The 15,899-nt window shown below is 40.8% G+C and overlaps 1 protein-coding gene across 1 annotated transcript in view; it reads left to right on the top strand.

The window, feature by feature from the left end:
• The window catches only part of LOC117292274 (DNA-dependent protein kinase catalytic subunit-like), a 73,995-nt gene that overhangs the window by 19,507 nt on the left and 38,589 nt on the right, over positions 1 to 15,899 (top strand). The window contains exons 26-45 of the mRNA XM_033774272.1: positions 56 to 150; positions 926 to 1,028; positions 1,448 to 1,581; positions 2,205 to 2,274; positions 2,785 to 2,972; positions 3,890 to 4,137; positions 4,651 to 4,773; positions 5,536 to 5,630; positions 6,095 to 6,239; positions 6,842 to 7,000; positions 7,539 to 7,798; positions 8,280 to 8,415; positions 9,110 to 9,267; positions 9,950 to 10,052; positions 10,384 to 10,511; positions 11,062 to 11,269; positions 12,380 to 12,555; positions 13,441 to 13,609; positions 14,502 to 14,664; positions 15,558 to 15,724. Of these exons, the coding sequence (XP_033630163.1) occupies positions 56 to 150; positions 926 to 1,028; positions 1,448 to 1,581; positions 2,205 to 2,274; positions 2,785 to 2,972; positions 3,890 to 4,137; positions 4,651 to 4,773; positions 5,536 to 5,630; positions 6,095 to 6,239; positions 6,842 to 7,000; positions 7,539 to 7,798; positions 8,280 to 8,415; positions 9,110 to 9,267; positions 9,950 to 10,052; positions 10,384 to 10,511; positions 11,062 to 11,269; positions 12,380 to 12,555; positions 13,441 to 13,609; positions 14,502 to 14,664; positions 15,558 to 15,724 (3,028 nt within the window). The remainder of the gene's footprint in view (positions 1 to 55; positions 151 to 925; positions 1,029 to 1,447; positions 1,582 to 2,204; positions 2,275 to 2,784; positions 2,973 to 3,889; positions 4,138 to 4,650; positions 4,774 to 5,535; positions 5,631 to 6,094; positions 6,240 to 6,841; positions 7,001 to 7,538; positions 7,799 to 8,279; positions 8,416 to 9,109; positions 9,268 to 9,949; positions 10,053 to 10,383; positions 10,512 to 11,061; positions 11,270 to 12,379; positions 12,556 to 13,440; positions 13,610 to 14,501; positions 14,665 to 15,557; positions 15,725 to 15,899) is intronic.

Here is a 15,899-nt window from a genome sequence, read left to right as displayed (position 1 = left end):
TTATTATTATTACTATTATTTGTCCTTGATTTTTCTCTTGTTTGTTTGTTTTCAGTGAGGAGGATTCCCTAGTGGACCAGTTTGTGTTTGAGATTCTAGTAACGTTTATCAACAGTCTGGCGCTAGCTCATCATGATGACAAGGCCATCGGTAAACACATATGGCAGGGCTCGAGTCCGTGGAGAAAATCCTCAAGATCGCAGAACTTTACTGGATCAGGAGTGTATTTTCAAGACCAGAATGAATATGAAAAGAGACTATAATCAAAATGAGAACACAATTTTATCGCCTTAACTGTTTCATTTGAGCAAAAAACAAAGACAAGATTTATTTCTTCCATTTTATGGTTGATACTCAGCAGGATTGAAAGATATTTGTAAGACTCAAAGTCAACATTTGAACATCATTCTTTTTAGACAAAGATGTTGAACTAAAACTGCCAGTCTTGTCCTGTCTTGAGTTTACTAGTCCAACACTTACAATCTTGGGCCGGTGGTGCACTGTAAAACTCAAGCCTGGCATAGTTGTCGCAGAGTCATTCAATCTAGGAGCAAGTTCGAGTGCGCATATTTAGTTGACTACTGGGGACAATCTTGGGCCGGTGGTCCACTGTAAAACTCAAGCCCTGCATACGTGTTACAGAATCATTCAATCTAGGAGCAAGTTTGAGTGCGCATATGTAGTCGACTACTGACAAGCAATGTACATGCGCAGTGATGCACTCACTCGAACTACTCATTTAGAAGCATAGTCAACCATCGGTACCACATTTTTTAACTGTCACTGGTTCCCTTCTTCGCTTCAAACATGTTATAATGGAACAGGCTATTGGGACCAGTGAAGAAATCATGGGCTCGAGGCTGTTTCCAACCACAGTAATAAACCAATGACTGAGAATGTTTCATGTTTTTTATTGTTAATGCAGGAACTCAACTTCATGGTGTGCAAGTACTGAGTCACTTAGAAAGGATCATTCGGGTTAAAGCTGATTTATTGAACAAACAGCGCCCAAATAGAAGAACTCCAAGGTAAGTTTGGTGTTACTTGAAAACTATATTCTCATTTATAAAACACCCAAGTAGATTAGTGTCATTTGATTGGATCTTTTTAGGTCATTGTGGCGTGTCTTGGCCGAGCGGACCGTTATTGATGTACCTTTGGATGGGACGTAAAGTTATTGGTTCAGTGTGTTGTGTATTGCCTGTTAAAGGACCCAGTGCACTCACCATAAAGAGAAGGGGTTTTCCCCGGTATTCCTGATTCGATTGACAGCATATTGCGCCTCAGCACTTTGTAAACTATTACATGGTACTATGTTTTGTTTTGTATTGTTGTAACGGGCACATCCATAATAAGCCTCAACTTTTAGGATGATGCCCTAATGTGCAAATGTTGAAATAAATGTCCTATTGAACTGAATTGAATTGAATTTGTGTTTATGAATCAGAGAGTTGTCATCGGATGTAAGCCCAACCTTGAGTGTCTTGGTAATCTGGTTACTGCGTCAATGTGGCAGACCTCAGACTGAGTGTAGACATCAGTGTATGATGCTTATCTATAAGCTTACACCGCTGCTACCGGGTACTGTACTATACTCCTATACTTGATACCTAGATTGTTTATTTTGACTGTGGGGTGTCGTGGCCGAGCATCTAGATGCTGAACAGGCTTTGATGAGAACTCGCATAGATGTAGATAAGAGCATCGGACTCAAGTTCTGGTGGTTAGGTCATCGGGATGCAGGTCTGAACAAGTTTGGTTTGGATCCTGGTAGTGACACTTGTGTCTTTGAGCAAGACACTTTAATCATAAGCTTCTCTCCACCCAGGGGTAAAATGGGTACCTGTAGGGCAGAGATGGTTTATGACAGATGAGACCAGGCAGATAAATAAATAGTTACATTGGCTTTGTTGATACATGTTTAAGAAGTTCGTTTTATGTTTTCTTGAGAAACATTCAAGCATGAAGGATTGCTTTATGCTGAATTTATAAGGTTTTTCCAAAATATGATACCATTTGAAGTGAGACTATTTTAAGAATTCGATGTTTGGTTGAAGTTCATATGAAAAATCACCCTTTGATGCACCCGGAATGTACTGAAGAAGATAGAGTCAAAAAAACCATTGAAATTGGCAGGCAATATACCACATCAATTTTATATATGAATGTACCTAAGTTTTGTATTTGTTTTGAAAAAAATTCAGGTCGTAATACACCACAGACATGGATGCAGAACACACTGAAAGAGAAGGGACCAGACTACTTTATATCCAGGTAAATGCCATTCCTCTGGTCTAGATTCCAACACCCTCTCAATGTTTTCTTTTGCTATAGAGAATCCTTTCAGCATACAGTGTTCCTACCAGTCGGTTCCCCTTGTGGTTTATTACTTGATATTTGAAATAAATAGTCGCACATCCCAAGTTAATCCCTGAACTTCCTCTTCCTCTCGCCTGGGCCCAATTTCAAAGAACTGCTTATGCAGAACATATTGCTTAACAATTGTTGTTGGGTTTTTTCCCCCTAAAAAAATAAATTCTTGGTTTTGTTTTGCCCCACCCCATTTTTTTATTTTTTTTATTTCACATTCACAACATAATGAAGATAAAATCATATAATAGCGCTCTAGATGAAGGGTAAGGCTTTTAAGATGCAAAGATAAATGTTAATATTGGGCTTCATGCTCGCAAGTTTTTGAGCTTGCATGCTTTGTGCTCATAGTTCAGGTTTATTTCTCAACAGCCTATCCCTTCCCTGCTAACTGAACAGTATTAATGATCTCAGATTTGAAGGTGGTGGAATGAAAGGATCCAATTCCAGTGGTATTGCCAAGTATACAACCCTTGCCTCCATGGGGCAGACATTCTCCGTTAAGCTGGCCTGTACCTGGTTTGATCACCTGCTAGCTGCTCTTGACTGCTATACCTGGGTCCTTGGAGAGAAACTCTTGGCACCAACAGCAGTTTTCACTGGTAACTAAAACCTTTAAGTCTTTGGGGTACATTATAGTCAAAACTTTCCACTCCCTTGGACCAGGGGTGGATTTCACAACGAGTTAAAGGCAGTGGACACTATTGATAATTACTCAAAATAATTATTAGCATAAAACCTAATTTGGTAACGAGTAATGGGGAGAGGTTGATAGTATAAAACATTGTGAGAAGCGGCTCCCTCTGAAGTAACGTAGTTTTCGAGAAAAAAATAATTTTCCACAAGTTTGATTTCGAGACTTCAAGTTTAGAATTTGAGGTCTCGAAATCAAGCATCTGAAAGCACACAACTTCGTGTGACAAGGGTGTTTTTTTCTTTCATAGTTATCTCGCAACTCCGACAACCAATCGAGCTAGATTTTTCACAGGTTTATTATTTTATGCTTATGTAGAGATACACGAAGTGAGAAGACTGGTCTTTGACAATTACCAACTGTCTTTAAGACTAGACTTATCTCGAGTTAGAACAAGTTAGGACTAGCCATCTTTCCATGATGGCTGAAACATACATGTAATTGTGATGGTGAACTGCTTATAGAACTGCTCTAGTGACCTCTCCCTTGTTGACAGTATAAATATACTGTAGTCCTATATTCCCATTGCACAACGCACAGCGCGCATACATGCACGTCTCCTGTCCGCCACTTTGGGGGTCAAAATGTGCACAAAAGGATGGAACATGTGTTACGCACCAATGCGCGTGTAAACACGTGTACCATCCTTTTGTGCATGTATTGACCCCCAACATGGCAGACACAAGACGAGCTTGTATGCGCGCTGCACATTGTGCAATGGGTCTATACTTTCAAAAGCTGCTGTAGGCTTCTAACCGAAGGTTTTTATTACCATTATCTTTTGAGAGTGTTTTACCAAACATAAATTTTCCCTTTAAAACAAAGATGCAGCGAAGCGCCCTTCAGTGCTCTTCCAATCCCTGAATTACTTCTTGACCAGCCTGAGTCTTCTTGACATCAATGGAGCTTCTCAGAGTCTTAGTGGAGGAGGGAGGAAGGCTTCGTCATCCTCTCATCACATCTTCACTCCGAGGGAGTCGGAGGAGTATAGTCAAGGCAAGTGTACTGTGGTGGTTCGACTCTGGGACTTCCTGACAGTACTGATGGGCAACTATCCAACTGAGGCAGTTAAGGTAAGGGTTAAATGACCTACTGGTGCGTTGTGGCCGAGCGGATAAGAGCACTGGACTCGAGCTTTGGGCCCAATTTCATAAAGCTGTTAAGCAGAAAATATTCTTTGCTAAGCAGATAATGAGGTACCAGTTGCAACAATGTAAGCTTTAGGGAATTTTGGCTGGTAACTAGTTTCTAGACAATTACCAAAGGTGTCAAGTGCCTTAAAATGAAATAGTTTGAAAGGGTACACTTAGTATGTCATATGCTATGATAGCAGTTACTGGTATTCAGGCCTTGAGCTTTGTTGTTGAATGGGTTTGGCAGTTTTCATCTGATAATTGGAATTTCTACAAGGAAAATATTAATTTGTCTTGGATGTTTGCAGAGGGCACCAAAGCACAGGGCACCACTGCAATTGTTACTGTTGGTTAATTCATGGCCTGGTTTTCGAGTAACATTAAAACAGTATTGTATGGATAGATTTATTACTTAACAAACTTAATTTGCATTTGTTCACTTTGACCTTTCAGGTCATTCCTAAGTCAATTTGGCAAGGAGGGTTGTTGAAACTGCTGATCTCATGCGTCTTACAACCATCGCTGGTAGGATTTAACATGGCTGACGTGGAAATCATGAACAATCTTCCCAAAACGGTAAGAGAGCTGAACAAGTCCGCCAAGTCAGCTGGGATGATATAAGTTATCATACAACTGGAGTTGAATATGGAAAAATATAGCACAGCTGCGTCCCATATCCAACGACGCTCGCTATATATATATATTTTTATATTTGCCATATTCCAGAAGCACGCGTGAGATAACGAATTTATCTTCCAGCTTCATATTATTCAACCAAAGAAACAATGCACGTGGCAAGTTGAGAATGTAATTTTTGCACTGTCCGTTTGCAGAGCATGACGCATTAACACTCACAATACGCAGAGTGCAATACAAAACCTTATCGAAGGATAAGGGAAGATAAAAGTGTAATATTCCAAATGTGATGTGGTACAGAACATTGAGTTGTTAGTCGACCAAAGGTAATGTTAAGTCTTTGTATACATTTGAAAAGAGCATAATCTGTGCTTTAAAACCCCATGTTGATACCACCTTTGGTTTAAAAATAGTGGAAGTAGAAACACCTAATGATGAATAAAACTGCGTGGGTAGTTGAATCAAGCCAAAGATGCCCAGGAAGATTGACGAGGTCAGTTTAACCGAGCCAGAAAATCTAGTGACCTTTCACCGGCCTAGATCACATGCATCAAGCTGGCATCTTTTGTACACGTTTTTTACTATCTCGATAATTCAACAAAATGCTTTTCCATTCAGAACACAGCTTCAACCTGTAGGTCCCTGTTTTAAAATATCACAATCACAAAGTCATTTTTTTATTACATTTGACTGAATTTTTAGACTGGCCAGCTGCTGAAACTATTGTCAAGATCTCTGCCTGCCAATATGAAAAGTGATATTTTTGAAGCTGTAACAACCAGTATCACTCAAAACAGGTATGTTACAAAGTCGGAAATTATTCATAAGGGACCATGGATAAATTAAGAACCTGGTCGCTCGCGTGCAGTCATGTGACAGCACGCAGTCATTCCAAAATTGGAATTCAGCGCTCCAGTGATTTTTAGGTTGCCTCACTATCGAACACTATTGTTGGTGCTTTTTGTTGTTCAGATTACATTGACAAGGCAGCGCTTAAGTTGCCAAAGTGGTGTTTGGCCAACACCATTGTTCCTTTGTTATACAGTGATTCTCCCTCAAGACCGGGCGGTTGCAGGAAAACGGGCAACACGGGGTAGGTTTTCTTTTGTTTGAGCTGTCACGTGGAGGAACGCGCCGGATCGCGGGTGTGCCCGTGACATAATTTATTCATGCTCCAAGAAAAATGTGCAGTTTAATTGTTGCAATAAAATATTTCTTAAAACACTATTAGTGTGAAGAGCCCAAATGTTTTTGTTTGCAGTCAACATGATTTGGTGAAGCTTCTCCCAACCATGTTCAGTGGTACAGAGGAAATGGCCCTTGACCATGGACAGCTGAGTCACCTTGTTGGTGGCTATGATCAACTTCATCAGGCAAATCTTCTCTCAACAGTGACTGCAGGCGTGGTAAGAACATACAAATCTTTGTTTAGAGTTCCAATCAATATTTATGGCAATGCTAGCTGAATTGCTAGTAGTGATTATACAATCTGACTTTATACTGCACAACCGTACCTTTAACCTTCACCCTGCTGCTACATGTGGTTTAAGTATGCCTGCAGTCTCTTGGATAGTAATAGTAACAACTAGTTTCTATACAGCGCTTTTCACACTCGAAGGGCATCTCAAAGCGTTCCCGACATTATTGCCCCTGGTCACTGGGCCTTAAAACATTCCTTAAACCATGTCAGCTCCCTGGATAGTATATACTCGGTGCAACAAATATGCGCTTCTTGGCCAAGTCAATCACAAGAACCATCGGTACCCATGTACATGTACCCCTGGGTGGAGAGAAGCATGTACATGTAGTTAAGTGTCTTGCTCAGGGACACAAGTGTCACGACTCTCGAACCCACACTCTGCTGAACAGAATCACAAGAGCTTGAGTTTGGTGCTCTTACCTGCTCGGCCATGACACCCTAAAGGCGATCAGAGCATACTGATAAATAAAGTTTGAAATTTGACTTTTAAACCTGCTAAGCTGATTTGTGATGTATAAACTTTTACAGGGTAGTGGTAGTTCCTTTTCTGTCCAACTGCTTCACTGTGTATTCAACTGTCTCACAACGACACAAGAGGACGGCAGACTTGTTGCATCTAATCTAACCCCACTATCTGTGGAGCTTGGTGGACGCCTTTTGGATCTGGCCTTTCAGTTGGGTATTGAGGTGAGTTTGAAACTGTTTTTGGTGCAGCTTTTATTTAATAAGAATATTCGATTTTTATAAACCGCTTAATCATAGCCCGAAGGACGTATCAAAGCGCTTCTGACATTATTAACCCCTGGTCACTGCTGGGCCATATATTTCATTCCTTAAACCATCTCAGCTCCCTAGGGAGTATATAGCTCCAAGCTCAAATTCACTTAAACCATCTCTGTCCTCACAGTTACCCATTTTATCCCTGGGTGGAGAGAAGCAATGGTTAAGTGTCTTGCTCAAGGAATCGGGATCCCGGTCAAGTGTCATAACCGGGATTCGAACCCACATAACGATGACTTAACCTCCAGAACTTGAGTCCGATGCTCTTTTCTGCTCGGCCACGACACTCCCACTTTTTCAGTTTGGTGTAACCAGTGACAGCACACTTTAACCAAAACAAAACTTCTACCAGCATGTAGGTTTTTTGCGTACCTTACTTTTGAGTGTCATTTGTTTGTTTTGAAAAACATCACCAATCCCAGTCAACTTCTTCTTTATCTTACAGCCTAAGGCACTAGTAGCCTGCCTGATTGACAAGACACAACTCTCTAGCTATGGAGTCTTATCTCACTCAAGCATCTCCTCCAGTAAAGGAATCCTCTTCTACTCCTCCTTCAAGACCTTACTAAACATTGAGATTGCAAGACACGCACAGAAGACTGTCCCATTGTTGACTAGAGAGGGCGGTAGAGATACCAGCCTTGTAAGCAGTGTACTCAATGGTCTGCTGGACCAGATAACAAGCAGCCGGGATGTCAGGAAAAAGTAAGATATACTGTATGTTTGTTTTTTTACCAGAACCTGGGCTCAATTTCATGGCCCGGCCTGCTTATACAGCTTACCGCCAAGCGTATTTCACAGGTTAGCAAGGATTTTTTTATTTTGTGCGTGTGTACTCCACGTTGCTAGGCATTCTTCATTGTGCCCTGATTCTGAGGAATTAATTATGAATTAATTCTGTTTGCACTATTAACAAAAATAAACGAACAATCAGACAGGACAAGCCATTTCTAAGTACCCAGGATTAATAAAAGTGAACTTAAGAACTGTGACTCGAAAACCTATCAACACAATCTTAAAATTTGAACAGAATCTTTATAAAATAATTGCAAAACAGAAAAGAGAAATTTTAGAAATAAAAATTATGATGATAAAAATAAATGTTTCAATACATTCTTCTTTTGAACCTGCTGTCAAATTTTGGAATTAACTTGAAACTTGTAATTTTTTCCTTTCCCTCTTCCAGATATGGGATGGCGGTTCACAGTGCCATACTAACTCAGTGGAGCGCCCTCATGGGCCATTTGAAGAAAGGTTGTGAGCCAGAACTGCAGAGCTTTGCGTTACTCTTGCTGCGTAAGCTTCTTCAGATTGATGCAAAGGTAGTATACAGTGTTTACAAGTCCTGGGGTGGATTTCACAATGAGTTAAGACTAGTCTTATCTCGAGTTAGGACGAGTTACTCGTCCTAACTTAGGACTAGCCTTAAGTTCTTAATATCTCCTAAGACTAGTCCTAAGTTGGGACTAGTCCTAACTCTTTGTGAAATCCACCCCTGGGGCCTTTCTCAATCCTCCTCAGCTTGGGCTCTGGCTCCTGGCTTCTTTGTATGTTCCAACCACCACTGCAAGCATAATACACTGTTCCACTACGTACGGAGCGCGCGGAGCCCAAGCCAGTGACGGAGCCCAAGCCAAGATTTGAGAAAGGCCCCTAGTTGGGGATAGTATGTTGATATCATGAACTGCAGAACTCTTAAAAGGGTCTTTATACGTTTGGAAAGGATACTGAAAACTATTTGCTTTAAAAAATTTGGATTTAGGATTTGAAACTGTGTATGGTGGAAATATGATATACATGTAGTTTATGACATTAGTGTAAACTGAGTGTAATTTTGGCTGGTAAACTGTTTTTGTTAAGCAATTCTTTTCTGTGCTTGGCAAGTTTTTGTGCTTACAGAATCTATGAAATTGAGCTCTGGTTTGCCACACACAAGGAGAAAGTAGGGGAATATTTTTTAATATTATTGCAACTTGATGCGTATTATGATGAAGTGTTTACGATTCTTGGTTTCAGTTTGTGAATGATGCCAGTCATCCTGTATTCAGGTCTGTACTGGATGCCTACACCCTCATGCTTACTGATCCATCAACAACTCTGACCTTCAAGACACAGGCTCTGGATATTTTGTTTTTCTTCACTGGTTTACCAAAGACAGAGTTGGCACTACTCAAGTAAGTTAAGAATATTTACAAATGTTGTTAGTCAGCGTAATAAGCACTTGTATGAGATTATGGATAGTACCACACTATTGAAGATGGCCCTTTTTTAATGAGAAATCACCCAACTGCCAACTCACAAGGGCGGCCTAATTTCAAAGCGCTGCTTAACTGTAAGCAAATTTTCATGCTTGCTGTAGCAGAAAAATCTGCTAAAGGTCAAGTGTATATCACAGGTTAGCAGAAAAACAAGGTGGCCATATTGTGCGTTCACCATGGATGTGCATTTGACGTCATTTACTTTCATGTCATGCAGTAAGCACGGGAAGGTTAGCATACCATTTTGTGTGCTTACAGTTAGCAGCGCTATGAAATGGAAATCACACAGTAAGCACAAAATCGGCCGCTAAGCAGCTCTATGAAATTGGGCCCTGGTCATAGTAGATCACTTCAAGGTGAGGGGTACACTTAACTGATTGTCGCTGTCAACTCCAATCAACTGTCACCAGGGGCACGTTGTCACCTACTCCTAGGGCTGAAACAGGGTTACAACCCTTCATAGTCCACAGGAATTGGGTGTCATCCACTATGGCTGGCAGAGCAGAATGCACTGCCTTCCAAGCTTTTTATGAAGCAGTTAAGTGCCTTGCTCATTAAAATGTCTTTGAATTATTTGTTGACCTTGTTGCTTCCTCAGATCATCGCTAGATAGACTCGTTGCTGATAACTTCCCTCTGAAGTCATCTGAGTTCCATGTTGGAAGTCCTAAATACAATGATTATATTGCTGCTTTTAATAAGGTAATGTCCATCACAAACTTTATAAAGTTAACCCTCCTACTGCTACTACATGTTGGAAGTCCTAAATACAATGATTATATTGCTGCTTTTAATAAGGTAATGTCCATCACAAACTTTAAATAGTTAACCCTCCTACTGCTACTACATGTTGGAAGTCCTAAATAGAACGATTATAATGCTGCTTTTAATAAGGTAATGTGCATCACAAAATTTAAATAGTTAACCCTCCTACTGCTACTACACGTTGGTTATCTCGAGTTCAACCGCTCGTCACGACACATCCACTCAATCCATTAAACCTTATTTTTGTTTACGTGTTTGTTTTGACTAGATTCTGACCTCTATGGTGTTGGCTGGTGACCTCATGCTTCTTGAGTTACTCATTAGCATCATGTGTAGAGACGACAAACACGTGTGCGAAGAAGAGATACAAGAGTCACTGGCGTCCTTTATTAAACGGTAAACATTCCCGCTCATACCTAGGCCCAATTTCTTAGAGCTGCTTAAGCAGAAAATACTGCTTAAAAGTTGATGTGGAGCAAAAATAAGCAGGATACCAGTTAAACATTGTACATGTGACATGGTATATTGGCTGATAACTTTACTCTGGTGAGTATGTTTTGCTGAGCTAATTTTGTTGCTTAGGCAGGTTTATGAAATTGGGCCTAGACCCACACATAATCTATAGTACATCAAGGCTACATGTCTTATAGCTTAACAATTTTACTAGAACATTATTTATTTCACCAGACCAGAATCAAAATGAGTTGAACAAGCACTAGGAGAAGATATGTCTTGTTTAAGCGTCCATTGATACTCAAGAGAATAGACTCTATTCTCAATGCGCACTGCACATATACACGCATGTCCCATCAGCCATTTTGTGGGTCAAAACGAGCACAAAAGGAGTGGACCCCCATAAGGCAGAAGTGGTAGACGCGTATTGTTCAGAGGTGCATAAACAGGCGTACCATCATTTTGTACCATCATTATTTTTAACATATCCTAGACTACCAGAAGACAAGCAAACAGCAGCCTTTGAAGTCGCCTACAAGATCTTCCAGCAAGACAAGAGTTATAACAAAGAGATACGCGGAGCTGCAATAGAGAGAGTTTGTATTCCTCTGATGAGACTAGCCGGAGTAGGAGCTATACAAAACTTCTTCAAGGAACACATCGGGGAGATGGTGTCGACGATTGACGCCAAACCAACCAAGGTCAGAGTTCACCATACTCAATTCACCTCGACCTAGTTTTATATAAGCTTGTAAGCACAAACACTTGCTAAGCACTGACAATTATTGCTTAACAGAAGTGTTATGGCTGGTGCCGCATTCAATTTTTGTGCTTAGCAATTTTTTGCTTGACAGCTTTATGAAATTTGGCCCTGATGTCATCATCACTAACTTGGTTGGCGCCATTTTGGGGAAAAATTTCCCCAAGGGTTCTACAGTGTAGTGCGCTTTTAAGGTTGAGTGTCAGGGCAAACTAGTCTCCAAGACCTGCTGCTTCCAGCTTGTTGACTTGATGTACTCTCGCCTCACTAAGGAAGATCTCTTCTCAATGAGCTCATTCATACCTGTTCTCTCTCTCTCTACCATTCAGGTATCAGAGTCGGCCTTCCAGAGCCAACTAGTCTCCAAGACCTGCTGCTTCCAGCTTGTTGACTTAATGTACTCTCGCCTCACTATGGAAGATCTCTTCTCAATGAGCTCATTCATACCTGTTCTCTCTTCCTCTACCATTCAGGTATCAGAGTCAGCCTTCCAGAGCCAACTAGTCTCCAAGACCTGCTGCTTCCAGCTTGTTGACTTGATGTACTCTTGTCTAACTAAGGATGATCTCTTCTCAATGAGCTCACTCACAACTGTTCTCTCTATCCCTCTACCATTCAGGTATCAGAGTCGGCATTCCAAGGCCAACTAGTCTCCAAGACCTGCTGCTTCCAGCTTGTTGACTTAATGTACTCTCGCCTCACTAAGGATGATCTCTTCTCTATGAGCTCATTCATACCTGTTCTCTCTTCCTCTACCCTTCAGGTATCAGAGTCAGCCTTCCAGAGCCAACTAGTCTCCAAGACCTGCTGCTTCCAGCTTGTTGACTTAATGTACTCTCGCCTCACTAAGGATGATCTCTTCTCTATGAGCTCATTCATACCTGTTCACTCTTCCTCTACCCTTCAGGTATCAGAGTCAGCCTTCCAGAGCCAACTAGTCTCCAAGACCTGCTGCTTCCAGCTTGTTGACTTAATGTACTCTCGCCTCACTAAGGATGATCTCTTCTCTATGAGCTCATTCATACCTGTTCTCTCTTCCTCTACCCTTCAGGTATCAGAGTCAGCATTCCAGGGCCAACTAGTCTCTAAGACCTGCTGCTTCCAGCTTGTTGACTTGATGTACTCTCGCCTCACTAAGGATGATCTCTTCTCGATGAGCTCAGTGATCAACAAGGCTTACATTGAGGATGTCAAGACAGGAAAAGAAATGACTCAGGCTTTAACAAAGTAAGAATTGCAAAAACTATAATGCTGGGTGGTTTAGTGGTAAGACATCCCAACTGAGTGGTTTGCCTGTGGATTTTTGTTCACAGATCTTAGGAAATTACTGAATACAGTGCTTTTAAGCACACATTCTAAAATACACATTGTGTAAGAGGAAAAACAAATTATATTGATACTGAAGTAGTAAAATTACTGCATTTATAAATGTGCCATCCAAATAGTAAGTGGAGAATGGTGATCGCAAGCGCAGAATGCAGCAGTAAGCAGAGCTATATACAAATGTAAATGGGCCCTGTTGGTTTGGTTCCTTATAAATTTTACGAGTGAATGATTTATTGATTGATAGGTTGGCAGGAATATCAAACTGGAAATAGCTTGTCCGTTATAAAACTTGCAATTGGCTTGAGTCTGTGATTTCTATTTGGCTTGATTCTTCTAAAACATGGATAGTTCATGATAAGATTGGAACTGCCTCTAGCTACCGGGCATCCCCGATGGCCTAGTTGGTAAGACACTGCTCTAGAATTGCAAAGGTCGTGGGTGTGAATCTCACCGAGTATATGCCTGTGTTTTTGTTTTTTTCACAGAACTATGAGTATACAGTGCTAACACACATCTAAGTACAATGTATATACGGGTAGAACCATTTATCAAAGTTAATTTTCTACAAAACACAGCCAATGATTTCAGTTACGTTTCGACTAGTATCACTAGTCATCCTCAGAACGAGGCACCACCAGGCGGTTAGTGGCCTGTTTCCTGCTATGGCCTGTGGATGGTGGTTCGCCGATTGTGTCCTCTCCAGGGGTGAAACTTGGGGTATGAAGGGGTAAAACCATTGAGAGTCAACTTTTGTCTTACATCTTTAATTTGACCGTATTCTTACAGAGCTAGCCACAGTGCTAAAAGTGAAGACATTCGAGGTGAGACAAACTCTCTAGAGCTACGTCGACTGCTCCACTGTGCAGCTTACAATGCCCTCATAGCCATCATCACATGTACTCAAACCGATATCAAATTCTACAATGCGTTTCTCTTCTCTGAAAACCCAGCCAAGGTAAGGCATTCTTTAACATGAGAGAGTTTAAAACAGAAAAAATATTGCGCTTCCGCGTTCCATTTGCAACGATGTCGGACACAGAGGCTCTTTATTATCTGATAATGAATTGTTCTTCCTGAATTCGTACAAGAGACCAGATTTCAACAAGAATTGTTTGAATTATTCATTGTACTCAAGAACTATTCATGAGTGGAACCTGCTTCCCAACAGCATCTGCTCCACACCTGGGCCCAATTTAATAGAGCTGCTAAGCTCAAAAATTTGCTGAGCATGCAATTTCTTCCTTGATAAAAACAGGACTACCAACCAAATTGCCATTTGTTGCATATTGTTTGTTTCTGGTATTCAGCTGTTGATTGCTTAACCTGAAAATCACATGGAAATTTGGTTGGTAATCCTGTTTTTATCAAGGAAGAAATTTCATTCTAAGCGATTTTTTTGTGCTTAGCAGCTCTATGAAGTTGGGCCCAGATTTGCAGGCATTTAAGTAATAAGTAATCTAGTTAGTCACGCCCAATTCAAAATTGAGACATGTCTGCTTGCCACATTTGACACTGTATTGAGAAAGTCCAACAGGAACGTTGAGTACAGTTTACCAGTAGAAGCGGAAGCAGAATGTATTTCAGCCACGTCAACCCCTCTGATTTTACCTGTCTCAATCATGCCATACATGTACATATAAATACATGTATTAATGTTGCACTGGCTGTATACTCCACAGGGAGCTGAGATGGTTTAAGCAATGGTTTAAGGCCCAGTGATCAGGGGTAATAATTTTGGAAGCGCACTTCGGGTGTGAAAAGCGCTATATAAAAACTGGTTATTATTATTATTGTCATCTATCTCTGAAATTGGGATTATAATAAAGTCTTTTATTTCTTAACCACAGGGCCAGTTTTTATTGGACAATCTGGTGGATACACAGAGAAGTTACACCTTTGAGATTGAAATGAATGCCCCAATGGAACGCAAGAAGCGATTTGTGTCTATCCGCAACCAAGTACGTGATGCCACAAGTTCATCCAGTGACTCCGGTCTTGGCGTGTATACAGGTGAACATTCTTATAGACAATCGAAGGCCATTTGTTTCATCTTCAAAACCGTCCAATAAGTTTGTGATTTCTCCAGGTTTTTTTCTCGGAAACCCATTTATTTAATTTGTTTAAAAAAATTGTTCGAGAACAATTCTAAAAGGGCCCGGAAAATATTGCATTCTAGATGCTCTGTGGTTCAATCTAAGGCCATTTAGGGGCATAAAGAAACAGGAAAAAAAGACTACAAAGAGTGAGCTGTTAAGGCAAGACTTAAATTTTCATTACAAGACATAGTGCAGTATAAGATTCTTTCAAAATGCAAGGGAAAAAATTGAGTTTCCAAAGCAGTGGTCGGTTTTGCCTGAAAGGGGTTGCCTGTAGATTGGCTCGTGTGATATGCCCCTTATACTTTTCTATAATTGAGGTTTAGGGTGTGAGAGTAGATGTTGCTGTTGGAAGATTGAGGAGATTCAGCGACTCATTACATTTGCGATTTCATCTTGTTTGAAAAGTGTCGTGGCCGAGAGGTTAAGAGCACCAAATTCAAATTCTATTATTTCTGATCAGCAGAGTGTGGGTTCGAATCCCCAGCTGTGACACTTGTGTCCATAAGCAAGACACTTTTAACCATTGCTTCGTCCTTTGGATGGGACGTAAAGCCATTGTAACACATGTAAAAGAACCCAGTGCACTTATCGAAAAGAGAAGGGGTTCGCCCCGGTGTTCCTGGCTGTGGCAGCTAAATGCGCCGTAGCACCTTGTAAACCCTTATAAGGTGCTACATAATTGGGTCTCAGAATTCATCACTACAATAACCTATCTTTCTAGGTAGATACTTGCGCTATATAAGACTTTGATATTATTTAAATATACATGTACAAGTAAGCCTTATTTGTTATTTCTTTGATAAGGTCCAGGACGTTACTTGTCCTCACAATACCTGACTAACAGCAGCTTGAGTGAAGACATCCAGCAGTTTGATTTCTCCAGTGGTGTTCAGCAATTTAGTCCCTCTTCAGATCAGAGCTTTAGTCAGAGAGGACTCGTCACTCAGCCTAGGAAGAAATACATTGATGAGGTAGGACTGGGGCATAGAGTTATATATAAGAACTAGAGAGCGCACTGCACTGGCCTAGTTACGTGACCCTGCGTACGGCCATTTTGTAAGTTTAAAGAAGAACAACGCCAATGTGTTTTTATCATACACACACACCGGTGTGTCGACCTACTTCCCTATTCAGTGCGCCTTCAAC

This window comes from Asterias rubens, chromosome 7 (genome assembly GCF_902459465.1).
Source record: "Asterias rubens chromosome 7, eAstRub1.3, whole genome shotgun sequence".
NCBI lineage: Eukaryota > Metazoa > Echinodermata > Asteroidea > Forcipulatida > Asteriidae > Asterias > Asterias rubens.
Note: the sequence above shows the minus strand (reverse complement) of the source record. Positions and strands in the feature narration are given on the sequence as shown.